This window comes from Lutra lutra, chromosome 7 (assembly GCF_902655055.1).
Source record: "Lutra lutra chromosome 7, mLutLut1.2, whole genome shotgun sequence".
Taxonomy (NCBI): Eukaryota; Metazoa; Chordata; class Mammalia; order Carnivora; family Mustelidae; genus Lutra; species Lutra lutra.
In genome coordinates, this window is record NC_062284.1 from 43,903,549 (window position 1) to 43,931,413 (window position 27,865).

Below are 27,865 nucleotides of genomic sequence, written 5' to 3' on the forward strand. Positions count from 1 at the left end.
AATGCGGTCGCCCCCTTGGGAAAGTACATATCTGGGAGCAGCAGGCGGCTCCGCGCTCGCACTCCGGCTCGGCAGCCCCACCGCGCACTCGTCTCGCCGCTCCTGCCGCAGCCCCAGGGCCCCTCGCCGCCGCCACCATGGACGCCATCAAGAAAAAGATGCAGATGCTCAAGCTCGACAAGGAGAACGCCTTGGATCGAGCCGAGCAAGCCGAAGCCGATAAGAAGGCGGCGGAGGACAGGAGCAAGCAGGTCTGCGCGTCCCCAGCCCTGCGCCCGCCCGGGTGCCCCCGAGCCCTGGGCGCCTGGCACCCCTTCCAGGCCGATCACCTCGAGGACGGGGGGAGCCACCCCCCTACTCCTGGGCGGCCAGGGGCGCGCTGCTGAGAAGGGGGAGGGGAAGAGCAAGACCCGGGCTAATTCTAACTTTTTGGTTTCGTCTGGGGACATTTATTTCCCTCCTCTGCTTTCCAGAGCCCGCGAAGTCAACTCAAGTCCTAGAGGCACTTGATTCTCAGGGTTGGGGATCAATGTTGGATTGGGGGAGGGGTTTGAGGGAAATCGAGTCCAGAAGGTGTTAGACATTATTCTGGACTTTTGACTGAAAAGAATGAAAGCTTCAACAGGGATAGAGACTGGGTGTGGGGTTGGGGTTGGGGTGGGGGGAGTCATTAAGTTTTTTCCTAGGAACAAAGATGGGACAGAATAGAGAGTACGGCCCGAAGGCCAGGGACGCAGGGGCGTTTTTCTGCACCCCACTTGTGGACTTGAGCCCGCTGAGACCTCGGCGGGAGACTCGTCCCGCGGGAGGTGGGGGTGCAGGGTGGGCCACCGTGCGGTTCCAGCTTCGGGAGAGAAGAGGTTACCTAGAGTCCCTTGAACTCCAAGTCGGCGGCGCCCCAAGCCAGGGGCCCCAGCCAACCAGGCGCCCGTGTGTTGTGTGTGTGTGTCTAACACCCGGTCCGTGCCGGCCACCCGCGCCCGCCCGCCGCTGCCCCCCAGCTGGAGGAGGACATCGCGGCGAAGGAGAAACTGCTGCGGGCGTCGGAGGACGAGCGGGACCGGGTGCTGGAGGAGCTGCACAAGGCGGAGGACAGCCTCCTGGCCGCGGATGAGGCCGCCGCCAAGGTACCCAGGGCGCGCGGCGTGGCGTGGAGCACGAATGGCTAACTCTGTCTCTCTCTTTCTCTCTCCCTCCCTGTCCTTCCCTCTCTCTCTCTCCCGCTGTCCCTGTCCTTCTGGTTCTGTGCACCCACACCCCTCCCCTGCGGGATCACGCTGCCTGCTGCACCCCACCCCCACCCCTCCCCGTCCCCCACGGCCAACTCCCAGCTGGAAGATGAGCTGGTGTCGCTGCAAAAGAAACTCAAAGCCACCGAAGATGAACTGGACAAATACTCCGAGGCTCTCAAAGATGCCCAGGAGAAGTTGGAGCTGGCAGAGAAAAAGGCCACGGACGTAAGTGCATGCACACACTACCTCCCTCCCCTCCTGCCTAGTGGCCACCCTACGGTCACCACAATAGCCAAGGAGCAATGGAAGAGGGTCACCTCCTCCTGCTGGACACCCGCACACAGCCCTGACACGGCTCAGAGCACCGGATGCTGCCTCAGACTTCTGTTGCACACATTCATTTATATTTCATCCACTCCTCTTTTTCTCCTTCTTTCCCACTCCTGGTGGTGGAGGTGGGTGGGTGACAGGCGGGCTGTGGAGTGGCTGAAATTGGATGCTGGAGGTGAACCTTGCCTCCCCCGTGGCAGAAAACCTCTTGAGGTGTCATCACCAAGGTTGGTGCAAACAGAATGCCTGGTTTTCTTTGCTTTCTTTCCTTTGCCGTATCTGGTGGGTGGGAATGCCTGGTTTTCCATGGTGAGTCTAGTCAGGATAAAGAGGGCCTGGCTCTAAATGGAAGGTATGGCATGGTGCTACTTTGACTGAGAAGGCTGAGCTCGATGTTGGGGTGCAGCGGCCCTTGAGTCCTCCTTTCTTACTAGGGAAGCCTTAATCCAGCCCTTAAGATCTGCCTGGGAAGATGATACTTGCTTGGGTCTGCAGTCTGACAGCGCTAGATCCTGAAAGTACCCCGTGAGTTATATATAGCTCAGTGCTTTATATGGTATAGTGAGCTAACTGCCCCCTGCCCCTCCTGCTTGCCCCCCCCACCTGTCAGCCCTCTGACAACCACCGCATAGTTTCAGGGGTGATACACACACTGCAAAAACTCTACCAGCACTTTGCCCACTGCGCTTTGGAATCTTTTTTCGCTGAAGAGCCTCCCTCTTCTGCCCCATAAGTCAAGCCAAGCATTAGACTTCCAAAGGAACGACTTCTTTTCACACTGTTGGATTCCATTGTAGAAGCTCATTAAGGCTAGAGGCCCAATTAGGAAAGAATTCCTTGGGAAGTTAGTAACAATTCCAAGAATGTATGAGCACCAGGGAAAGCTGTGCCCAGAAGCTGAACTACCAAGCACAATGGCAGAATTTCTTGTATGAGTGTGAAATGCAAATTGCTGGAGGGGCTTGGGTCTTAAAACCAGTAACGGCTTTTTGTGGCTTGAAAGGCTTAAAGTGTGATCTCCAAGCATGCTTTGTAAATGAGAAATCCAGACATAAAACCTTGAGAATCAACAAAAATATTTCAATGACCGTCAAGATTACTGGAAAGGGGGTTCACAGAAGCACCGACTTAGCTAAAACATTAAAGTTACAAACTACCTGGCTTCAGAAACTGAGCCAAAAAATACATATAACTCTGCGCCTGCTCTGTATAATATAGATCAGATGTCTGCTCCGTATGAGGTTAAATGGAGGATGTCTGTCTCCCCCAAATTCTCCAGCAGGACGTTTATTTAGCTTTTTTCAAAAGAGCCGCTGATAGATCAAGGAGAGATATTCCTTATAAGGAAAAGAATGCAGAGAATTTGAAAATAGCCCAGTAAGACTGAAGGCAAGAGAAAGAGAAAAAAGCTACTACAATTCTTAAAGGGAAAAAAAGATCATAATTATTTTAACTATGTGGTGCTATCATGTCTTTATGGAAAAGTCTTGTTTCAGGGAATGCTGGAATGAGGTGGGGCAGCAGTGGAAATGAGGGCATTTAAAGCCACCTGGGGGAGGAGTGGTTAGCAGGGGAGGGACATTTTTGAAACTGTTTTGGTTCTTTTTTTTTTTTTTTTCTACCGGAAAACTATCCCTAATATGGTACTTTTCTTTCTTTCTTTCTTTTGGTAATATATTGATTGTCTTCCCTTTTAAGACATTTTAGGTTGTCTGGAACCTGTAGGGATGTTGAAGGACATTTGCAAAGAAAAGCTATATTTAAAGTGATTCCTAACTAGTAAAAATAGGCAAGACTTCAGGAGGAAGAGACTGATAACACTGGAGAAAGAGGGAGGTAGCAGGTCAGCTTCCTGAGGTAGAATCAGATTACATTTGGAATTAGGATACTTCACTGTCATTACTCACCAGTGTAAAAAACATTTTCATTTTTTTCCTACTACTAAAAATATTTTTCTGCTTATTTACCAACATACTCTTCAAATCTTATTCCACAAGTAGGGGGCTTCCTGGCGTAAATGATTGTAATTCACAAGGTAGCACCCCGGTGGTTTTGGTGTGAAATTTTTGGTGTTCCGCCTAAATGAGTCTAAAGGGGATCCAAGACTCCATTTTCTCACGAGCTCCTCAAACCTTCCCCAATAATTGTGATGTATCTAATATTTGCAGTATGTGAGTCTTTATTCCCTGTAGGTTTTTGGTTCCTAAATCAGTAATTCTCAACCTTATGTAAACAGAATTTTCCTAGGGTGGTTTTAAAACCCCGAATCCAGGCTGCATCCCAGGTCAATTAAATCAGAATCTCTGGGAGTGGAACCCACGCATTAGTATTTTTTAAATGTGCAGCCAAGGTTGAGAACTGTCCTAAACTCTTGTATAATGACATCAGCATGAAAATGAACTCACCTGAAACTGTCTTTCCCAGGTGTTTGAAAAGCAGGACATTAAGTCATTAGTTGGCTGCCGAGAGCACTTGCAAGTGTCCAGCAGTTTCCCTGGCTTCTCCTGGAGGCCCCGATACACCCCCTTCCTCCACCTTCAAAGTTGGAGGCCCACTCACTGTCTGGTACTCCTCTAGGGGAGGAGTTGTAACTCCTGCTTGACCAGATGAACTGTATGGAAACAAAGCGAGAGGCTCCACCTACAGGACATGAGGGCACATGCTGAGGTTTGTGAGAGTCTCCAGGGAGACTGTGACAGAGTCCGAGGAAAATGGGGGGGGGGGGGGGGGGCAAAGGAGGAGGGTCGTTGTTAGGGCTTTGTGGGGGGGGTGTATATTTTTTTTTCTTCATTATTCCCACACTTAAACAATCAGAAATTGACATGAAGGACCTCCTGTGAGAAAGGTGAGGAAGAAAGCCGTGAGATCTAGAAGGCATCTAAAAATGCACCCCAGAGGGAGGATTGGCAGAGGACCGTTCCCAGAGATTGGGTTTTCATCCAGCTGTAGTCAGAGGCTCTGTAGCCTTCACGGCTGTGCCTTTTAAAGGCATCCCAGTCCAGCCCAGAATTGGTCAGATTCCAGAAGATCTGAGGCTGAACTCAAACCAAAGACGTTTGGAAGTGTAAGAGACCCTCCAGATGATTGTCTTTATGGAAAGGAAAGTGAGTCCCCAAGAGGCGCGGGGCTCTGAGAACACAGCTGGTTATGCGCCCCCGCCTGAACCTTAAGACAGTGCCTGCATCTTTATCACGAAAGCGATCGTTTATGCACAATGTGTGGTGCTTAGTGCTTTGTATGATTTCATAATCCTCGCCACAGCCCTGTGAGGAAAGTACTACTATTAACCCCACTTTTATAGATGAAGCCTAGAAAAGTCAAGTTATTTGGCCAAAGTCAACAGCCTGGAGAGGTCTAGGAGCCGGATTCTAACCCAGAAAGGATGTATTTAGAATAAGGTTTAATCACAATGCAGTATGTTAGTGGCTTTTACTTCGCATTTTGGTGAGGGAGGAAGGTTGTTGTGGTTAGGATCTTGCGTGCTGGGGTTTTCTGCAACGAGGAACTGTCCCTCTGGGGACACATTCAGGCCCCAAACCCCTCTCTCAGCTTCTCTCCCTCTTGGCTTGGGAATCTGTAACTCCCGAGTGCGATGCTCCCGCCGCCAGTAGGCGGCACCGTCGCCCTTAGCAGCCAGGTCCGTTACCCCGGGTCACCGGGGAACCAGGAAAGGCCGCTGGGAGTCCAAGTAAAATTTCTGGCACGCTGGCCGCCTGGCCGAGCTCGGCTCTCCAGGTGTCCCTCAGCGTGCCCACCGCCTCCGCCCGCCCGGCTGCCGCGAGCATGCGCAGTACCTCTCGAGGTTTGCAAATTCCCGGGGACCGTGGCGCGTGCCCCGCCCCGCCCGCTGTGCCCGCCCCCGGCGCTCGCGCACCCGCCTGCGGTTCGCCTGCGCCGCCCGGGAGACCGCCACTTCCGGGCTGGTCCTGGGCCGCTGGGGGCGCCGCCGTTGCGCGGCGCGGCCTGGGCGGGGCGGCCGGGTGCTCAGGAGTGCGGCAGCGGCGGCTGGAGCGCAGCAGCCAGCCTCTCGCACCGCAGCCTGCCCGCCAGCCCGCCGCCGCCGCCCGGAGCGATGGCCGGGAGCAGCTCGCTGGAGGCGGTGCGGAGGAAAATCCGGAGCTTGCAGGAGCAGGCGGACGCCGCGGAGGAGCGCGCGGGCAGTCTGCAGCGCGAGCTGGACTACGAGAGGAAGCTGAGGGAGACCGTAAGGGACCCACCCATCGCCCACCCATCCCCACCCAGAGGGCCTCCCCCGCAGTCGGGCCCACTATGAGGTGCAGGGCCCTCCATAGCCTACCTGCCCCTGCCCTCAACGCCTCCGGGAATGCACCTGGCGCACCTGGGGCAGCTGGCGTCTGGTTCTAGGGAGCGGCCTTGCCTGTTCTTTTCAGCCCCTTTTTTTCCATCTTCCCTGGTTTAAAGTAAAAGCCCGGAGGGGGAGCAGGAGTGGTGTTGAGAAGGTTCTGGAAGCACCAGTTTCCCAGAAAGGGCTCTATTTTGGGGTTATTTGCTTTCGGCCCGGCTGTCTTGGGTCCCCCGGGATGTGCACTTTGCGCTGTTAGCAGTATTTACTCGAAGGGTGGGGAGGGAAGAGGGAAATCCTTTTGGAAATCCGTTCTTTTGGAAAGGGACACTGACAGGGCAAGTCTGGGGTACTGCCAGATTTTAGGGCCTGAGGATGCTAAACTCCACCATCCCCGTTGATCATCGGTTTTCTGGAAGCCCATTTCTTTGTGGTGGTTGAGACATTGACAGCGCCAGATTCTGACTTACACAGTATAAGACCTGTTCCCCTTTCCCTTTGTATTAACCATCTCTCCTTCCTAGTGGTCTTATACAGCCGTTCCTTTGTTACCGAGTATTGTAAAAGTTGGCTAAATGTCAACAATTATTGGGTGTATTCTCTTGCCGGCTTCCCCCTCCCCCATGCTGAGTATAATACCTGGTGGCTTCCTTCCTTTCTTCTAAGGCAAATAAATGTATCCAACAGACAGGAACAGGATTTCAGAGGTAGTCCAGGCATTTGCTATTTGTTGGTTTTTGAGTGTGTGTTTCAAATCAGCGTACTCAAACACCTTGGGAATTTTATGCCAAGCGTAATATGGTGTCCAGCTGTGCTTAATATGGACCCATTCTGAGTTGAGCAAATCCTATTGGTTAGGTGTTGGTAATGGCAGTATGGCTGCGGGAACTTCAAGACCTGTTTTGCATAAAATACATAGAAACAAATGGGTTCACTTAGGAAGCCCTAACTAGAGGAAATTTCAGATAAAATGCAAACGGGAATCAGGAAGTTAATAAGCAAAAGATAATTTTCTTGAGACCAAGTCAGCAGAGACCACATAGATGTGTCTGAATTTGACAGGGCAATAAATTGATTCCAGTTTCCTCTCTTATTGGCTAACTGCTGTTCTCAAACCTTTAAAACTAATAGAACATGATGGATAAGAATGAGAACTCGACCCAGACTGGCAGAATTTGAATTCTGGTTTCTGCTACTTACTACCTGTGAGACACTGGGCAAATAAACTTCTCAGTCTCTCAGATCCCTAACTTTAGATTTTTTTTTTTTTTTTTTTTGGACAGACAGAAATCAGAAGTAGGCAGAGAGGCAGGCAGAGAGAGAGGAGGAAGCAGCCTCCCCGCTGAGCAGAGAGTCTGAGGTGGGGCTCAATCCCAGGACCCTGGGATCATGACCTGAGCCGAAGGCAGAGGCTTTAACCCACTGAGCCACCCAGGTGCCCCAAGATCCCTAACTTTAAAATGTGCATAATCCTAGTAGTACTTGCCTGTTGAGGCGGCGAAGGGATTTAGTTTGCTTAAAGAAGTTACAGCGCTGTTGGGCACAGCAGAGTAAGTGCTAAGAGTCAGCTGGTGTTAAAACTGCACAGCACTTGGCTTTGCTCATTGCCGCTTTGCCTTCGTTTCACCACCTATCAGAGGGTCTTTAAAAATGGCCTGCTCGTTTTACTACATCTGAAAAAAACTCCATATACATGCTTTTAATCAATAATTTTTTTTCTTTTGGAACTTGGAGAGAGGACATGGGCAGACTGGGTAAGATGTTTAGTTGAAATGGTATCAGTGGCGGAAGTCGGTAGAACTCCCCTCACCCTCCTAAGAAAGGGAATGTGTGGCCCTATCCAGCAGCGCCTTTTATCGACTCCTACCCCAGCGATTGATTTTAGAAGCAGAAGATTAACTTCATGAGGGGCACGTTGTTACTCTTACATGCATCTTCTCTTTTGTGCATCGTTTTCCTAACAGTAGTCTTTCTGCTTTTGCATGTTGGCTAAAGATGCTTTTGTTCTTTTCACAGTTTTGTATTTAAAGTGGTTTTTTTTTTTAAGATTTTATTTATTTATTTGATAGAGATCAAGAGAGTGAGCACAAGCAGGGAGAACAGGCAGAGGCAGAAGCAGGCACCCTGCTGAGCAAGGAGCCCAATGTGAGACTTTATCCCAGGACCCTGGGATCATGACCTGAGCCCAAGGCAGGCACTTAACCAACTGAGCGACCCAGTGTCCCTAAAGTGGGTTAATTGGTTCTGTTTTTTGTAAGTAATTTGGAAAACACTCTATCCAGGTGACTGGACACAGAACCTTTTAAAAAGGTAGCAGTTTGAGGGCTGAATCCGACCATTGAAGAGACCATTTCAGATTGAGAGTTACTCCTGACTTCTGCATCTGGAAACTTAGAGGTAGCTTGTTGACGGCAGTCTCTTGGTAGTGGTCAAGCTGTGAGTTAAGCTTAGTCAGTTTCTCTAGGCAGCAAAGATACAGGTTTAGTGACAGAATCATGAGCCACTGCAAAAAGTGTTTTCAGAGTTGGCCCTAAATTCCGATTCTCGAGAGTTCGGACATGCTGTAGTTAATTGGCCCTATTATGCCAGCACTTACCTTGGAAAAATTGGCTATCGTTTATTTCCTACTGGTTTGTTTTTCCAAGGTGTGTGGGCCCTTCAAACTGTTGGAATGAGGATACTTTGCTTGATATAATGATTGACTCTGAATCTTGTGACCCACTGGGGCTTTGTATGTTTTTTGTCATTATCAAAGGAAAAAGGAGCAGGAAGGAGCCAGTCTTTCCTTCTTTCTGGGTAGTATCCAACAAACAAGGAGACTTAAAGTTGTAGCCTATAGGTTCTTAACTGGTCATTTTATTAAATCGTGGGAAGTAGCCAATTTACAGAAATCTCCTGCCATCTCTCACTTTTGAGTTGGTAAATATCTCTGAGACAAGGAGGCTCGAGGGTGTGCTTCGTGCTCACATTGGCACCCCCAAGTACTGCAGTAACTGGAATATACACTCATGATTTCTGTTTTCATATGTAGGCAAGGCAAGGGCACTACAATGCCCTGTTCATGTCCGTTCTCCCTCATTATACAAATATGTCTCATAAATTATAGGCTTTGGCACAGATAGAGGAGGTTGTGTTTATCTGTTATCCATGGGAGTGCCCCTTAATGTCATCAGTGGTTTTTTTTCCCCCTCTGCTTACCATATAAGGGCAGAAGTTTAACTTGGCCGTAGTCACTTGGTCTTACACAGCAAGTTGAGTGAAACCTTCTCTGTATAACTACAGTTTGCATGAAATAAAAATGCCTGACCTTTGATCATCTCATGTTCTACTCTGGTTCAGGCAGGACTTTGAAGATGTATTCTGGAGGATCACTTTTTAGGATATCGTGTTATTTTCCTACAGATATTTTTTTCTTAATAATCTTAACTAGAATACTTTTTTTGAAAAGTAAAAATAATTGCTTTGGGCCGTTTTTTTGTGGGTTTTTTGTTTTGTTTTGTTTTTTTGGTTGTTTTGGCTAAAACATCTGGATTTCACGTAAATCTAGGCCTTGTAAAAGTTTTCTTTCAAATCTGATTTGGAGTAATATTTTGCTGTATTGAGGGGGCCATACCATTGATTTCCATGTGGTACTGTGTTGGGTGGGGGGAGTGGTGTGCCTGCCCTTGGTTTCTGTGTAGGTAGCTCGTACCTTTGGGTTGGGTGAGAGGACAGGGCAGACATAACTGCAAAGTGCCTGGTGGTTAACAACAGATCTTGCAGGAAGATAATTGGTAGCCTTTGCTAATATAGCAGTCTCTTTTCTGAGGAGCTCATTACATGTTGGGACACAATAGCACTTTTGAAATAAAAGAAACCAGCATCCCAAACTGAAAGACTCCTCCCGCAGTGGCAAAACATGGGCCCGTTGTTAGAAGAAGCTAACCCAGCACACTCAGGGTGACTTCCATGCCTGGAAATAATCTGCTTCTGGGGTCTTGCCCCTTCCCAAATGCCTTGTTATTTGTATGTGCTTTTAAAGTAATAGATACTCATGTGGCTGTGGGCTTGTACTGGCAAATGTAATCTCAGGTTAGATCTTAAGTAGACTGCCCAGGTTCTGTGATAAAAGGAGCCTTGGAGAATACCTCAATAAACCTCAGAACTTAGAAAACACCAAAAATAAAAGCTAGTGAAGGTGAGAGATAGGGGCCTTTGAACACAGGGCATAATCCCAAATACACACATACACGTGTGCATGCACACACACAGACAACGCACGTGCAAGTAAAAATAAGAGAGAGAAAGAAGTGCTCTTAATTCATTTGTGGAATTAAACTTAATTTGAATTCTGGGGACCCAGATAGCACTGTAATCATACCAGTATGGTAGGACCTGAGAAGCCAGTGAGAATCCAGGTTTTTCCCAGGGAAAGCTTTCATGGGGATAGACTTACCCCAGACACTGCTCTCAGGTCCCAGGGGTAGCCTACAAGCACCTGTGCCTATCCTGGGACACCTCAGGGGCAGCAGGCATCGGCTTCCTGGCTTGAGAGCAAATGCTCTGTTTCCATATGGGAGGTGTCACCCATGAGTGCTTTGTGTTGAAGTTTTTCAATGTAATACCATACCTTATTTCAGAAAGGACTAAGAAGACTTGTTTAGTGGATGGTATTCAATTCAAAACTCTCTAGTCCTGGCTGGCCTCTGTCACAGAAGCCTTTCTTCGCGAGGGGAGTTGTGTTAGGGGAAGCTGTAGAGGACCTCCCACTCTGATATAGGAAGAGAGAAAGCGCCAGGAGTGAGAATATCTAGTTCCAGGGCTGCTGTGACATCCCTGGAGACCATGAGAAGTGACAGAGTCCACACATGAGGACCCAGGCCACTGGGGTTTTAGTCTTGTCTCCCCCTGATGGCCCAAGCATAGTCATCCCTCTGAATCAAAGATCCCTCCCTTTCTATTGAACAGAGACCTCAAAGAGTGGTTTGCACAGGATTAGCCAGCTTCTGTGGGTGGTGGGATGGAGAAGGTGCAGGAATGGAACTGGCTGCTTATTTATATTGCAGAGTCTGCCCTTCCCTTTGATCTGAATCAGAATCTCTAGGAATGGGGCCTGGAACTTTGCATTATTAATGCACACCTCCTCGTGGATTCTGACACTCAGCCAGCTGTGGGAACTGCTGAATGATGCCTAGGGACTCTCTCAGCTAATCAGTTGAGACCCCATTTTGTGAGCCACCCACAGGTGTGCTCTCTCTCTCTCTGCGTACAGTCCTAGCTCCTAGAACGGACTTCCATTCCCAATTGTTGCTTGGGTGCCCTATGTGAAGCTATATGGGCTGGTGTTCCTATAGGACACAGCTCATAATGTCAGGAATTCTAAGTTTTTACAACATGCTCTCAGGGAAAGAGTTAGTGACATTTATAAAACTGGATCCAGAACTAAAGGAGGGAATGTTAGAGTGGGAGGCAATAAGGGGGAAGATACAGATTGTTGGGGGGACCTCTCAGGGAGATCTTGTGTACAGAGGCAAGAACGAGCATGGGGTACGGTTTCCTTATTCTCTTGTGCCTCAGCCACATGAGGAGCTGAGGACCTAGATTGCCCTGTCACCCAGAAGGTCCTTTCCCTAGAGCAGAAACAGTCGTCCGTCTTTTTCTGTGACTACAAAGTTCTCAAGTTTGGGGCCCAGATGAAACACAAAGCAGAAACTTAGCATGTAATGGCTACAAGAAAACATTTGGAAAATCTTGTTGACATTTCTCTGGCCCCAGCACCTGTAACAAAGATATTTGCCTTCATATTAAAAGAAGTAATAATGAAAGAAGGTGGGGGAGAGATACTTTTGAGTACCTGATGTAGACATTGTACTACAGTATTTTTGTTTTTGTTCTTCATTTTTGTTTTCAACTTTGCAACTTGCTTATCTCCCCCTCCCCCACCTTCATAAAGGGATTAGGATTTACTAGAAATGGAAAATACAGAGAAGTGAACAAAGTGGACCTGACCCAAAGTATACCCTTCATGTACGCTTCCTTCCCGTTTTTTAAAAAACAGAGCTAAAAGACAGTTCCTTGTACATAAGAAATGTATTGTCCCTATTGCCCTCACCCTCCTTTAGAAAAAACCATACTCACCAGCTGGTCAGACCCCAGTAAGGATTTACCGTGTAGCCAGTGTGGTTGTAAACTGTGTGGTTGTAAACTGTCGTCAGATCCTGTTTCCCTTTTACCCTACTCCCTGTCTCCGTTAGCCGATTTTTACTACATAGTTGATTTTTGACGAGATGAAAGTGTATTTCAGTGTTTTATAGAGGGAGTCCTTCACCACAGTTGGAGATGCCCTAATGACCTCTTTTCCAGACAAAACTTGGTATTTAAAATTTTATAAATCCTGATGAGCAAAGAGCTGGATGTTCTCATACTCATTTCATTCAAGGCCATAATCACAGCCTCTCTCTAACTACATGTGCCTTTCAGACCGTGTACATCATGGGTCCATGAGCTAAGAAAGTTGGTTTTGTTTAAATTAGGTTGATTTTACTTGTTTTATTCGTAGACATTTACTGAGCCTGTATCCTGTGCAGAGAGCTGTGACTCCCTACATTTAAGAAGCTTCCTGTTGAGTAAAGAAGACAGGAATGTAGATAGAACTCGCATGGGTGCCTAAGTATGTATTGTAATCTTTAGAAAACTGTCAAGTGTCCTGAAAACCTTGTCACCCCGTGATAAGCACATAAAAGTGGATGCAAACAAGAAAATGGTACCTGATTGGTAAGTGCTGGCTTTGACTTCCATGTGTGGTATTTAAACAGACCCCAATGCCAGTGTGTATGAGGGACCGTCACAGCCTTCCAAGTGTTCTGAGGCTCACAGTAGCAAGCGCCTGCAATAGTAGGTAATCGTTGCATCCCCGAAAAAGAAACATCTTAATTCAGATACAGATTCCAGTAAAAATAGTCTCTATACTGCTTTTTCTTTTAAGGAGTTTGAAACTTACCTTGTAGCAACCTCATAAGAAATGCCAGTAAGCTTATCTCAGAAACACATGGGAAATTTGTCTTGGCCCTGTTCCAGCTGACCCGGTCCTGCAGGGGTTACTGAGAAGAGGGTGGGGAGGGGCAGTTACTGGATTTTGTGGCGTCTTTATGGTGTATATTTTAGAACGGCTGAATTCTCAAACATTTTAGTTCCTTTATGAGAAGGCTTTGAGCAAGTAGTCAGAGAAAGGAGAATGCAGACCCCTGAGTCTGGTTTCTGGCTGTCCTCCTCTTATCGTGTGTAGCCGAGCCTGCATAAGGCTCGCCTCTGTCGGGCCCTCGGGCCCCCATGAATGAGGTGGCCGTCAGGTAGGGCCAGTGTGGAGTTCTGTGGAGGGAACCCAGCGAGAGCGCACTTGCTTACGGTCCCTGTGATGGTGCGTGTGTAAACACACCAGTGTGTGTGTTCACGGTATTGGATCAACGCAGCCCCGCCTCATCGAGCTCCAGAGTGGCCCTGGGCACCGGTGGCACTTGGAGGTAGCTCCCCACAGGGCCAGGCTTCCCATCTGAGACCGGTGTTTCGGGCTCCTACACTTCCTGAAGGCACTGTGCTTGCCTTCTCTCCCGGTCTGAGAGGCCTTTCCCTCTCTCTGCCTAGGCTGAAGCCGACGTAGCTTCTCTGAACAGACGCATCCAGCTGGTTGAGGAAGAGTTGGATCGTGCCCAAGAGCGACTGGCAACAGCTTTGCAGAAGCTGGAGGAGGCCGAGAAGGCCGCAGACGAGAGCGAGAGGTGAGCACGCCTCTCCCAGCCCACCTTTCCCAGGTGTGACAGGAGGGCTTCCCCCACAGGGCTTAAGAGTTTTATAGTCCCCTGGTGGGATCGTTTCCTCAGTCGATGCCAGGTATAATTTTACTGGGTTTGTTCGTTTAACCTTAGTGGGGCGCCTGTGTGCCAAGTACTGTTTTAAACCCTGAGGTTACAAGGAAGAAAAAGACCCTATTCCTGCCCTCCTAGAGCTCACTGTCCAGTGAGGGACATGGACATTTAAATGAGCTATTCTAGGGATGCCTGCTGGTTCTTTCATTCCTGCTGACCACAGAGAAGTTAGGCATTTTTTAAAAGATACACTTTATTTATTTTTTATTTTCTTTTTTTTTTTTATTTGACAGACAGAGATCACAAGTAGGCAGAGAGGCAGGCAGAGAGAGAGAGGAGAAAGCAGGCTCCCGGAAGAGCAGAGAGCCCAATGTGGGGCTCGATCCCAGGACCCTGGGATCATGACCTGAGCCGAAGGCAGAAGCTCTAACCCACTGAGCCACCCAGGTGCCCCAATACACTTTATTTTAAAATACTCAGAGAAGACTGTGCCTGGATAAATGAACCGGGGACTCTCAGTGGGCAACTAACCCAACAGATAAGTAGAAGAGGAAACACCAATAAAACAGAAATATGATCAGCGACAGTAAATTGTTTTGGACTTAGTAACACTGGTAAGACACTCGTGCACATGTAGACAGTCCGCTACCTGTGGATTCTGAGCCTGCTCCCTGTAACCTGGTTTTGCCTGACTGACTGCTCCAAGATTCAGCTTTGGGGTAGGAAAGGAGAGCCATAGAGACCAGCATAGCTCCGTGCATGCTAAAAGGCATTTTTCTCCTCTGCTCAGCTGCTCAGGCTCGTGTATTCATGTTGCCCAGAAGCAGTCCCAGCACAGCTCCATGAGATGAGAGAGAGTTCTCCCAGCTGGAGGGACACGAGAATAGTGTGGTGGCTCAGAACCCTGGGCGAGTGGCTCTGTGCTGGGATCTGGGCAGGTGAATGCACTCAGCCATTCTTTGCATTTCTCTTCTCTCTTCGATAAAAGTGAGTTTCTGCTCCCTGCTGCCAGAGATAAGGAGTGATTTCAGACTTGAAGATTCAAGAAGCTTTTAAGTTGAAGTTCCCAGCTCATTATTCACTGCTGCTTATTGTTTCTTCCTAAACCAAGAGTTTTGGAATTCCTTAGGATGACTCATCATCTCTTACAGTGCACACATCGCAGTGGTTCTGTGGCCGATTCTTCCTGAAATATACTTTTTAGTGAACCTAAAAGGCAATCTGGCAATGTTAGACTTTTTAGTAAAAGGGAATTTAGAGGTTGTTTACCCCAGCCCCCTCATTTTATAAATGAGAAACAAGGGCTTAGCAGTTAATACAGCCTTCCCAAATCTGACAGTGAACTTATGGCCAAGCCAAGGCTTGAATCTCAGTCTTCTAATATATACCATAGTGCTTCATCAAAAAAAATAGTGATTTATTTATCTGAACTGCCTGCTTAGATTTTGCCAAATGAATCCCATTTTAACATGACTTATTCCATAAAACTGTAGTATATCTCAGAACAATTAACATTTTCCAAAACTTAACCCCGTGGGATTCAAACTTACATATCAGTGTAAACATTGGTATCAGTCTGTTTCTCAACATGTCTATTATGAAAGAATTCTATTAAAGGCAAAATTCATAGTTTCTTATCTAAAGTATAGGTTGACCCATATGAAATTGCCATTTTTACAGGTCTAACATCCTCAAGTATCACCAGGCTCATATGGTTCAATCTGATATTTACATTTGTAGCTAATGGGATGAGAACAGCTACCTTCTTTATAGGAAAAAGTACATGAAGACAAGTATGTTTTTGTTATAACTTCGGTCCACTTTCAAGCTGAAGCTTCCCACCAGTAAAAGGAAGAAATCCCATTATTTGTATAGCAAGTCAGGTATGTTGGCTTTTCCTGTTTCCATGCCTCCCAGTTTCTAACAGGATCCTGATGTGGTACCTTTCATTTAGCATTAGATCCCTGGACAGTTTCACCAGTATCAAAAGTGAGGTTTCATTCACAATAAACAGAGAAGTGTATGGCTTTTTTTGCCTTCAGCTCTGGAAACTCTTGCCTCATGGTTTGGAAAGTAAAAGTGGCTCTGTGCTCTGTTTTGGTCTGCCAGTTACACCAGGCCGCACAAACCCATGCAGTGCAGTGTGGGTTTATGTTGGTCGTCTCTAAACCTTGGGTCTTCCTGCTTGTCTTCCTTTTCAGAGGCATGAAAGTCATTGAAAGTCGAGCCCAAAAAGATGAGGAGAAAATGGAAATTCAGGAGATCCAACTGAAAGAGGCCAAGCACATCGCTGAAGATGCCGACCGCAAGTATGAAGAGGTCAGATCTTGGGGCCCAAAGCCTCGTGGACTCCCTAGCAGTGGCCTCGGTGGGGGCCGGGGAGCAGTGCTTACAGCCTTGTGCTCTTTAGGGAAACAGTCTGCTTTGTTGGTGGAAATGGATGGTTTTGAGAAGCAGAGTTCCTTTGTCTCCAGAAAACAGTTGTGATTTGATCCTCCTAGGGGATCCCAGGCTTTATCATGAAGCCTCCATAGCACTGAGAAGGACTGAAGCTTTCCCCATGATCCCCCACCTTTGCAACCCCCAGACCAGGACAAGAGAACTTTGGCCAGGAGAAGGGAGAGTTGGGCCTCTTGTCCTTGTGGGAAAAACCTCTGGTGTTGTCACCATGTAGGCCGCTCTTCCTGGTGTGATTTGCCTAGCACCATCCCATTCAGGCAGCATAAAGACAAGTCCATGCACTGAAGGCCATGTCGATTCAAGAGGCCCTTTTTAATCTTTCCTCCCTTTTCAAGATGGTAGAATTCCACTGTCAAGAGAGGTTCACAGGTGGATCAGCTTCTGGTCATGTCCCCATGAGAACAACCTCCTGTGATAATAAAACTAATATGACTTGTGTTCGTTCATAGCTATCTTGAAATGGTACTACATTCCTTTTTTTCCATTATAATTATTATTACGACCACCATTATTATTATTCCTACTACTTCCAGTAATATTATTACCACTATATTATTACGACCACTGTATTATTACGACCACCATTATTATTTACTGCTACTTCCAGAAATGCTTCAGAGGATCCATTCTCTCAGTTTCTTTCCTCCACTGAACACCGAGTTGACTTCATTAGTCATCTTACCAGCTCATCTCTTGTTAGCTTCTGTTGCTCTTTGGTTGTCATTTTTAACCTCCTCCACAAAGAGGAAGTTGAGGTACAGAGCTCTAAATTGATAGGGTTCTCAGGATTATTTTCAGTGTTTTTTTGTCAGTCCCTACCTTGACAGCATCAAACGCATCCTCTCTCATCATGCGGCTATTTTTGAGATGGTGAATTTTCTCTCTCCCTCCTTCCACACTTTGGCTGGCTTCTGTGTAATTATATGGACTTCACCTGGGTCAGACTTAAAATGACACTGCCTACTCAAAACCAACCATTCTGGGTCTTTGTGGGCAGAAGCCTCTGGTCTACCCTCCATTGGTTCTTCTGGTAGAGGTGGCTTCTCTCCAGTCCGGGGGAGAGAGGGTCATCTTATTGGTCTGTAGGAAAATCTAGGGGCTGGGGGATCCAGGACCTGCGCCAGTGGCCTGCCCTCTTCCTCAGAGCTTGTCAGCCCCATGGTGTGTATGTGTGCGTGTTGTGTCTCGTGCTGCAGGTGGCCCGTAAGCTGGTCATCATTGAGAGTGACCTGGAACGCGCGGAGGAGCGGGCCGAACTCTCGGAAAGGTAAGCGGGCCCGGTGCCAGCCTGCTGTACGTGGCGTACTCCGGAGCGGTGACTAAACGGCATGACCTGCTGGCAGTTGCACATTGCCCTGTTCCGGCTCCAGGCTCCTCTGGCACTCATCTGCCGGGGATGCCAGTGCGGAACGTGGAGGACTCGTGTGGGGCGTCTGTGTGAATGCGTGTGTCACTGCATGCCTTACCTGCACACTGATGTTGAGAATGGCCTTGTGCATTTCCTGTGTCCACTAACAGCCAAGTCCGACAGCTGGAAGAACAATTAAGAATAATGGATCAGACCTTGAAAGCATTAATGGCTGCAGAGGATAAGGTACTGATGGCTCATGTGTGGTTTTAGGTTTAACTGCAACCCAGACGTCTTTCAGCTTCCAGTGTCTCCTGGTTCGTTTGGTATAACGACACCCGCTGCTGTCTTCTGTCCTGCTTTAAGTGCTTTCTTTGGGCCCTTTATACTTCTTTGTTTTTCCTTCATAAATGCTCTTTGGTGCAGCCAAAAAAGAAGCCAAATTATCACCCTTCAGAGTTGTTGGATTTGGTCACCCTGCCTTTGTACTGTTGCGAGGTTGGGGACAGTGTCCTTGGCAAAATGGAGTGTTTTAATACCTGACGATTTGGCTACTTTAAGGCAGCCCTTTGTTCTCTAGGACTCAGTTCTCACTTTTTCCCATCCCTCTCCTTTTTCTCTCCTCCCTCCTTGGGCTTGTCTCCCACCCTTTCTGCCTCTGATCGAAAACGTTAGCAAATGTGCCGAGCTTGAAGAAGAATTGAAAACTGTGACGAACAACCTGAAGTCACTGGAGGCTCAGGCTGAGAAGGTAGGCCAGGAGCACGGTGTGGGGAAAAGGCGTCTCCTCAGAGCTGCTCAGCACAGGCTCGCTCTTTCTCGTCTGAGGCCCCGCCGATGAAAGCAACTGTCCCTTAGGCATTTTCCTTAGCAAATGGCATCATTTTGAGGTGATTTCCTGATGGGTATTGGATAACAGTCTTTTTGTTTTTTTCTTCAGTAGAGAACGTATTTTATGTTGAGCATGTGAGTCGTCTGTAACAATTTAATTTAAACCAAACGCCACATGGCCAAGTTATCTCATTCTTATCCCATGTAAAACAATAGGCAGGAAAACAGAGTATGTATTGTAGCGTGCCATTTGATACCCGAGGCTCCATTACCTCCTAAGAGATCCTCAACATCTGTTGGCTGGGCTGGCACTTTTTTTGTATTAGAAGACCTGTGTCTAGAGTGAATGGGGGCCTGACATCTGGAATGCTCTTTCTAATTACAGTACTCACAGAAGGAAGACAAATATGAGGAAGAGATCAAGGTCCTTTCTGACAAGCTGAAGGAGGTAATACTATGAGTGTTTCAGATGACGCCAACTGGATTTTAACTGAGTCCCGTTTTTAATGGATCTGGTCAGGGCTCCTCCATCTCAAAAATATGGTGAGCCCAGTCAGGGATATTTAGAGGTGGTCCCGGGTTTAATGTGCTGTGCTCGTGACTGACTGACAGGCCGTTCCAGACCCGTTTCATGGTTGCTATCCTTGATTTTCATTCTCTGGTTCTCCCTGTATGTGTAGCTACTAGCAATATAAAACTTCCCAAGTTTGATTGAAATAAATGAAATCATTACAGGCCGAGACTCGGGCTGAGTTTGCAGAGAGGTCAGTAACTAAATTGGAGAAAAGCATTGATGACTTAGAAGGTAAGATCTTAAGTTTTAATTCCATTCTTACGGTTGACTACCGAACTCGCAAAGCAGTTTTCCAATCCAAGTGCACCCTCATTGATACACTTCTTTGCTTTTGCACATTCTTCCTGTCTGCCCTCTGGGGTTTTCATTCTGTGGCTCTTAAACTCTTGGACCTGAGTCCTCTGCTCACCAGACGACTGCTAGCCAGCAGATGAGGTCCGTCCCTCTGTAATGGCAGCTGCCATCCAGCTTTGACTTCACACTCTGGGAAGTGTGGCAGGTTTACTTGTCACTGTGGGTGAGGTGATTGTAGGGGAGAGCGACTAGCATATTTTCTGCTTAGTGATCCCTCCTATTTGTCAGAGCGGCATGGATTTGTTTTTAGACACAACTTGTCTTCCAAGTAAGAATCCAACATAACGGTGGGGTTTAAGTCCTTCATATCTTGGCAGATGCTCCACATTTTGGAAGGGGTGTGGGGATAATAGGACATTGTTTTTTGATATTATATTTAAGCCCTTTTCCCCTAAGGTATGTAGGTTTTGTTTAAGTGACACCCACCTTTGTCTCACAGAAATCCTAAATGTTGAACTCTGAGGCTTGTGGAGGGTCAACTGTGAAAAAGAATAGAAAGGGAAATATTTAAAATGGACAAGAAAGGCAGAAGGGGCTGGCGAAGGCACCAGATGTTGGTGCCGATGAGAACCAAGCTGGTGGGGAAGAGAGGGTGACAGATGGTTGCAAAACAGCCTGCCAGAGTGCAGCAAAGAATGAAAACCTCATCGTTACAGAGACTACACTGCAGACTTGGCGCTGCACCACCCTCCACTGTGTGGCTCCCCTCGCTCCCCTGGACCGGGAGCTGGGTAGCTTAGCAAGACCCCCAGGAGCATATCCCAGGGTCCTCAGAAACCGATATCGGCAGGGGTCTGGTTTGGTCAGGAAATCAGTGGTTGGAGGGCAGAGCCAGATCCGGATGACAGACCAGAGTCACAAATTGTTCTTCCAAAACACTGCCCTTGGATATTTTCCCCACTGTTTATAGTCGCAGGTGGCTCCCTGCTCCAGCGCCATGAAAACGGGGCTGTAGACAGGAGAGGTGTCTGGTCGCCCACCCAGCAGATAGCCTTCTGTGGTTTCATTTAGGTTTTAATCTGGTTTACTGCTAGACCAACCATATTTGTGATGATTTTCATATTGGGTCTCTCTTGTTTTATTTTCTAATGGCTTTTGTTCTTTTTGTTTTTGTTTCAATTCATTTAAAACCAAAACGCACGCCTCCTGCATTGGCCACCTGCTGCGATACCACTTCCTTCATGCACTGCCCCTTTCTTGCTGCTGTGTCGGGATGGCGTCCATGCCACCCCCGCTCACCCTCCATCTCTTGATCACTCTCCATGCCCTTGCACCTCTGCCTTCCACTTCGTGGTCATAGACGAGCTGTACGCTCAGAAACTGAAGTACAAAGCCATCAGCGAGGAGCTGGACCACGCTCTCAACGATATGACTTCCATGTAAATGTTCATCCACCCTGCCTGCTCACATCTGTGCCCTCACGCTAATACGATAAACTCACCACTGCTCCCTTCTTTACTTCCAGAAGCTCTGTCTTCACGCCTTTCTGTTTATTCTCTGCATCACCTAGGATAGTTGGTTTTTGCTCACATTCTACTAATAGAAAAACCAAGCAGATTCAGTCTGTCTGTACAAATCATTTTCCTTTCAGAATCTGTTTCTTTCACAATCTCTGAGCTAGATGGTTCCCTCCAAGCAGTGAACTAAAATAGGACGGACTCAAGGGCTGCCATTTTAGGTAAACTAGGCTCAAGTAAAATTAGAAGGCCATACGTATAATTTGAGGAACTTGCCCAGAGATATCAAAAAGGAACCCAAAAGTGTCCAGTTACTGATGAACTGAGAGGAAATTGATCTGGTACAGCCTAAGTAATGGTGCTGTGAGAGATCATCTCTTCCTTGCTTTTAAGACTTCTGGAGAGAAATGGTTCATCTGCTGAATACTAGAGCCTTTAATTTTCTGTGTTTAGTTAAAAGGAATTGAAATATTCACAATGAGCACCACAGCTGGTGTCAAATAATTGGGAAATAAAACTCTGATTGCCTGGTATGAGTTGGGAGTTCATGACCCAACTTAACTGTGTGAGGCAGTGAGAGTTGAAGTAGATCCCGTGTTCTCATGAGAACTCTGAGCACACACAACTAATCCGCATATTGCTAACCAGACCCAAGCATCCTTCTTCTCTTTAAACTCTAACCTGGAGGTTTCCACAGAGGGTTCCCTTCATTCTAATAATATGGCACTGAAATCCATCTAACCTGGAAATTTCCAGACCCACCCATGCAGGAAAATGGTTGCCTGAAGGGTATGGCCCATGCCTGCCACTTCACAGGTTTTAGAACCTCCACATCACCATGAGGGAGACTGACTGTCCCCGTGGAAAGTAGAGAGAATTCCATCCTCCCTTCCCTCATTTGTAAATGTGGGAGTGAGTCAGAACCTCTGTCTGTAAGGTCTCTTCCAATGCTAAAATGTGATTCTAGAGGGGAATCACCGCGTATGATTAACTATTCTGAAAGGTGGGTTAGCTTAAAGCCTTAAACTCTGTTCTTGGGCCTTCTCAGTCAGCAACGGCCCCTGACGCGGAGGGGCGCGTGCTGGCCTTGGGTCCCGACGCTGGTGGGTGAGGATGGACATCCTCCTGCAGGTGCGGCTGGCAGCGGGTTTGCATGTCTGCTTCTGGCGTGTGTGTCAAGTGCTGCTTGCCTCTGTTAGTTTGGTTTTCCTTTTACCATTGTGCCACTTGTTTTCTTTTTCTCCCACCTTTTCTCCTCATGCAGATAAGTTTCTTTGCTTCACTTCTCCCGAGACCCCTTCATCAAGCTGGCTGTCCCACCTCTCTGAGCTCTGCAGTCTGTCTCTTCTCCAGCTGACCTGGCTCGTTCCTTTAGCCTCTGGCCTAAGGGCCAGGCACACTGCTTTCCATTGTACAGAAGCTCCTCGTTTCAGTGTCAAATAAACACTGTGCAAGCTGTTTCTGTTTGCTCTTCTTTTTACTCCTTATTTATTGACATTTTTCATTTCAACACTGAATGAAACTACAAGTCTACTTCACGTATATGAGGGTTAGTTTTTGGCTGCTCCTTTTTTTTTTCTTTCCATGCTGAACATTAATATTAAGTTTCTAAAGTGGTAGTTCCTTACGGAACTTTTAAAAAATACTCCTGCGTGGGTCCCCCTGAGAGTTGTAGTTTGCAGGGGTTAGAGTGAGGCCTGGGCATCCGTGGCAGGCGGGGGCGGGGGGGGGGGGTGTTTGTCCTGTGTTTTTGAGAAGGTGATGGTTCTGGTATGTAGTCCTCATTGAGAATGTCCACACAGGGGACGTTGCTTGCAGAAGTGAGAAGACGTGCCTTGAGCAGTGTCTCGTTCTGCCAGAAGTTTGGTGTGGGATGTGGTGAGCCCCTTGCGTGAATGCTGAGGTGGCCCTGCTTGCAGGGACGTGGCTGACTAGCGGCCCACACTGCCGGGAATTCACGTACCAGCATCTCGGACAAGAACTTGGATCCAGGCAGTCATAGTTGAGGTTATTGTTGATCATCCTTTCACAGCCCAAAGAACAGTTAAAGCTTTGATTCATTACTCGGCCACCTTCATTTTGATCATGACATGGCTCCATAAGTTTTTGTTGTTGTTTTTTTTTTAAGATTTTATTTATTTATTTGAGAGCAAGAGCACGAGCTGTGGGGAGGGGCAGAGGGAGAAGCAGACTCCCTACTGAGCAGGGAGCCTGACGTAGGACTTGATCTCAGGACCCCAGGATCATGGCCTGAGCCAAAGGCAGACACTTAACTAACTGAGCCACCCAGGCGCCCCTTAAGTTTTCTAAGTATGGTAACATTTAAGTCAAGGTTCCTTTTTGTGCCCTCAAGGACATCACATATTTTTTTTAGGAGGGTTTGTATGTATATGATATTTGTGATAATGGCTGGGTTTTTTTCTTTCATTTGTAGACATTTTTGAAGTATAGCCATTAGAGTTGATTTTTTTTTTTCCTGAAAGCATTAGAAATTGTTCAGAATACAGTTATATTTAGGCTTTACTAGTTCACTTCAAAAACAGCAGCGAAGTGGTTTTCAAAGAGAAACACATTGCAAAATTAGAACTTTCAAATGGTGTGGACTTTTGTTTCTTAATTCCCAACATTTCTGCATCCTCAACAGTCTGGCTCTACTTCTCCTGTGTTTTAAATGTGGGTGATTTTCATGTGTTTTTGTTAGCCTAAGAGGGTTGCTATATACCACTATACTCAAATAAATTAAGACAAACTGAAGATAATGTCAGTCACTCTCCAAGGACTTTAGAGCAGAAGAAAAATACTCTTTAAGAGGACCACATATTAAGGCATTTTAATAGCGGTATAGTAGACGTCTAAAATTTAGAATCTAGAGTCTTTGTCCCTTGAGAGTGCAGACTTCTACAATTTCATGGATTTTTTCCCAAGCCTCCTTGGGTCTGCTTTTGACTATGACTCCTGCCTTTTTTTCTTTTCTTTTTAACTCCTTGTGATAGAAGTGGGTCCTTCTGTGAGTGAACCCCGCTTCCTGCTTATAGACAAAATGAAGAGTCTTAAAGTTCTGCTGAGCAGACATACAGTTAATTCTGGAGGCACGTCTTTTTTTTTCTTTTTTTTTTTTTTCCTTTGGAAACCCTTCCAGAGAGTTTCACACTATCTGTGAGTACATTCTGCAAGGGGAAATGGGAAACTGATGGTTCAAGAAGGCAGATCTACAATAGCCCACGAACGTACAGGTTCACAGGAGGCTAAGTAGCAACTTGATTCTGTCTAGAAATGGTCAGGGCCCAGGTTTCCAGTTCACAGGGCCAGACCATAGCTGTTGCTGCTGCAAGAGCCTGGTAGGACCAAACAGAAAGCATTGCTGACTCTGAGCACTAGAGGCTCCAGACATCTGGGAGGTAGGACAGAAGAGGGAAACCCTTCCAAATGTGTAACTGTTTCTGGTCCCTGCCCTCAGCCTACCCGGCCAGACAGCTCCATGACAGCTGCAGTGGAACAGGTCCACAAGGGGATGTGGTAGGGACAGCTGTCATTTAAGCTGAGTTCTCATTGACTCTTGGGGCTCTCTAGGGTTTCTCTAAAGTTCTTTCATTCCTGTTTGGCCAGACATGGGCTCAGCAAACTGAAATATCATATCTGCCTACCGGGATGTGTTCGTGTGAATGTGCCAATGGGGTTTAGATTTGCAACCTCAGAGCCACGTCCCTTACCCAAGACATTGTGGAAGGCAGTGGAGGTGTGACGAGATGAGCCTGAAATGTTCTTTGGCCCGATGAGCTGGCCATTTTGCTGAAAGGCAGAGGAGTGAAGCGTGTCTGAACTCCTAGATGGTGTACATTTGGAGCTACATGGAGAAGGTGATGTTTGACTAGGGTTTTGAATAGCCAGAGAATGGGGATGAGCGAAGAGGACAGGGTAGCAGATACTTTAAGCTAGAATAGTGGCCTAGTGCACAGGACCTCTTTCCCCATCTCCTACCACTTAGGAGAGGAAGCTGAAATAAGACTGGTTAATTTCCCAGCACAGCTGTGAGCCAGAGGCTGGATGGTTGCATTCTCCCCAGGGGTAGGATTGTCAGCTTTTCAAGATCAGTAAGTGGAATTTCTGGGTCCAGGTTGTCACAGTCATTTGAACGAGTTGTGTATCCTCCAGCATTTCATGGTGAGTGCCAGGTTCTTGTCATTTTGGCGGCATCCCCTGGATCATCATGCAGCCTGACAGCTGTGGTTGGCCTCCCTGCCATGTGAGCAGATTACAGGCCCTTGTGTAAAATTGACATTGCACTCCTCTCCCTGTGGGTGTTTGTCTCTGTGCCTCCATCCTGCACCACACATGAATGCCATTCTCTTCAAGAAGTAAGCAAATGAATTTTAAGTCTGGCGTGGAGATGAGTGCTGGTTGGTTTTGTTATTTGAGTAGGGTAGCACCCTGTATGGTGGTGACTGGGGGAGGGACAGGGGACTTTACATTTCAGAAACTATGAATGCAGCAGCCCCTGGGGCCCCTCTTGGTACTTCCTGAAAGGAGAGCCAGCCCCAGGAGTGCCGGTGAAAGGGGTTCTGGGAAGAGGTGAGCAAAATGGTGCGGGTTGAGGTTTCACTGTAAAATCTCCACTCTGTTGCTCTGCCGTGGTTCCTCGGGCTGTTGCCAGGAGCTGCAGGTGGCTCGTTCACACAGTGGTTTTAATAAGGTGCAAGAGGAATATCTCCCCCCCCCCCTCTCTCTCTCCCCCTCTCTCCCTCCCTCACCCCTGTCACTCCCTTTTCCTCCCCGGCCACCAAGTGAGAAATCCTGGCTCCTCCTCAATCTGCCAGGCCTTTACCGCCTCCCCTTCCTGGGCATGGGACAGATGACCACCGGGGAAGGGTGAGCTGCCTGGCCGGTGACCGAGGTATCTCTGTGTGCTGTCTGTTAACTTTTTTACCAAGTCTGGCTAACTTCTCTCTTCCTTCTGCCTCCTCTCTTCTGCTAACCTGCTTGCTGACCTGTACAGATCAACTCTACCAGCAACTTGAGCAAAACCGCCGCCTAACTAACCAACTAAAGCTGGCTCTGAATGAGGATTAAGCTCTAAGTGGGAAAGAGCTTGGGCTGATTTCTAGGAATGGAGCCCATGGGCAGGAAATCTAAGACTGCCATACCTTCAACTGATAGGGCTGACAACACTTGCTTTCTGCAGAATTGTACACGGAAGGAATTAGCGAGAAAGCTGGCTTCACCTGCATTTTCCTCTTATATCTGGAATAACTAAGTTCTCTCTAAACCCCGAAACCGCTTTTGTCGTAAAATTATGTATATGTATATGGATTAAATATTTATAACAATTCAGCAACTGCCGGTCCTCTTGTTTGAACTGATACATAAAGAGGACCAAAAATTGTTTTCTGTTTCCTACAGAGAACTGAGTCCTGCTTTTAATTAGAAAGCCAAAGCAGAGGAGTAACTATACACACATATACATATATATATATATTATATATAAATTAGGGTACAATATATATAATATATATATAGCTATTACATACTCATATTCCTAATTTCGTAATATCTGGTATAGTGTTTGATTAAATGTACCTATGCTTGGGCAAAATAGCTTTTGAAAACAGGAGCTCATGTCAGAAGTCCCTGATTGTCTGAAAGGTATGCTTTTATTCCGTCTAATGGTGTTGTTGGAATCTGGTGAGAATGTCATGCTATTAATAAATAGAACACTATAAGAATAGTTAGAGAATGTTCTACTGAAGTGTGCATGAAATATGTTGATATTCTTTTTTTTTTTTAAATGAGCAAGAGAAATAAATCATTCTAAAAGTTGTCAGAAAACCCACTTACGTCATCCTTGTCTTCTGTGAGATTGTGTTACAACACAGCTCCCAGACCTTTAACTGCCTGTAACTCAGAAATGTCTGCTGTATTAACTTCAGTGCGGCAAGCACCCCTGCCTGGCCCCACGGCGTACGGCCCGTGGACCTCCACCAAGCCCCACCTGCACTGTATTCTGAGTGGATCCTTGGCGAAGGTTCCCCTGTCCGCTCCGCTCTATGAGAGCCTGCTGTGCCTGTGGTTCCTTTGGGTCAAAGCCGTCTTCCCCCTTTGTAGGTCCTTGTCTGGAATTGAGTAATATCTTACCAGCATGCCTTGTCCTAATCCTCTCATCTTTGTTTGTGACTGATGTTTGCCTGCGTAAACGAGTGAACCGCCACTGTGTCCAAAGTGCAGCTATTCATGACTTAATTTTCTAATCCCACCACAGAGAAAGTGGCTCATGCCAAAGAAGAAAACCTTAGTATGCATCAGATGCTGGATCAGACTTTACTGGAGTTAAACAACATGTGAAAACCTCCTTAGCTGCGACCACATTCTTTCATGTTGTTCTGTTGTTTTATTTTGTTTTTTGTTTTGTTTTGTTTTGAAACACCATGCTTACCATGAAACCCCTTAAACGCATTTTTATTTACTTTTACACTGTCACAGAAAACATCCACAAAATACCAGCTAGATCAGGGGATGGGGAGAAAACACACACACACACACACACACACAATGGTGAGCCCGTGGCAGGGCCGTAATGACTTAAATGTGCCATTTCCCAGGTTGCCATTGCCACACTTCATAGAGAGTTTTGCAACACAGGGTACTCAGCCAGCCCAGGAATCCTCATGAAAGCAGAAAGATTTCCACTCAAAAGTGCCAACGATGTATTCAACAGGCAGATTAATGTTGAAAACACAATCAGGTGTGGATTGGTGCTACTTTAAACAAAAAGCCCCACTGTGGCCTTTCGTTCAATATTGTACAATTTAGAATTCTGTCCAACACTAATTTATTTTGTCTTGAGTTTTACTACAAGATGAGGCTGTGGGTCCTGTATGCCTGAATTCACTAAAGCCAGGGATTTGTAAGGCATGCTGCTCTTGTAAGACTTCTGTCTCCTTCTCATTGGCACACTTGCGGCTCATTACAACTTGTAGGATAGCATTCAGTGTGGTTTTCCACTCTCCATTTCTCCATGTTAAAATGAAAGATTTAGGCACTACGTACAATTGGTAAAGAAAAAACATTTAAGAGTTATAACTATATGTAAACATTGTATAATGGTATGGAATAAAATGCACACTGTAGGACATTTTCTAAA

General features: G+C 46.9%; 1 protein-coding gene across 16 annotated transcripts; it reads left to right on the plus strand.

Annotated features, from left to right (window-relative positions):
* Positions 1 to 27,865, plus strand: TPM1 (tropomyosin 1). Of its 16 annotated transcripts, none has more exons than XM_047735313.1 (10): positions 18 to 251; positions 1,002 to 1,127; positions 1,332 to 1,457; positions 13,486 to 13,619; positions 15,908 to 16,025; positions 17,363 to 17,433; positions 18,190 to 18,265; positions 18,731 to 18,793; positions 19,081 to 19,150; positions 26,984 to 27,865. In XM_047735313.1, the coding sequence occupies exons 1-10, from the start codon at positions 138 to 140 to the stop codon at positions 27,064 to 27,066; spliced, it is 981 nt and encodes a 326-aa protein (XP_047591269.1). In that variant the 5' UTR covers positions 18 to 137; the 3' UTR covers positions 27,067 to 27,865. The 16 variants fall into 16 exon arrangements, with proteins under 16 accessions (XP_047591267.1, XP_047591259.1, XP_047591258.1 ...); XM_047735305.1 differs by lacking the exons at positions 1,002 to 1,127; positions 26,984 to 27,865 and adding exons at positions 20,574 to 20,652; positions 21,995 to 22,190 and having other exon boundaries at positions 30 to 251; XM_047735311.1 differs by lacking the exons at positions 1,332 to 1,457; positions 18,190 to 18,265 and adding an exon at positions 17,685 to 17,760 and having other exon boundaries at positions 1 to 251.

Excerpts from the sequence above, each read along its gene's own strand:
- TPM1 (XM_047735313.1), top strand. The coding sequence starts at position 138 with ATGGACGCCATCAAGAAAAAGATGCAGATGCTCAAGCTCGACAAGGAG. Across the intron at positions 1,458-13,485 it reads CAGAGAAAAAGGCCACGGAC|GCTGAAGCCGACGTAGCTTC; the intron begins GTAAGTGCATGC and ends CTCTCTGCCTAG. Across the intron at positions 13,620-15,907 it reads GCCGCAGACGAGAGCGAGAG|AGGCATGAAAGTCATTGAAA; the intron begins GTGAGCACGCCT and ends CTTCCTTTTCAG.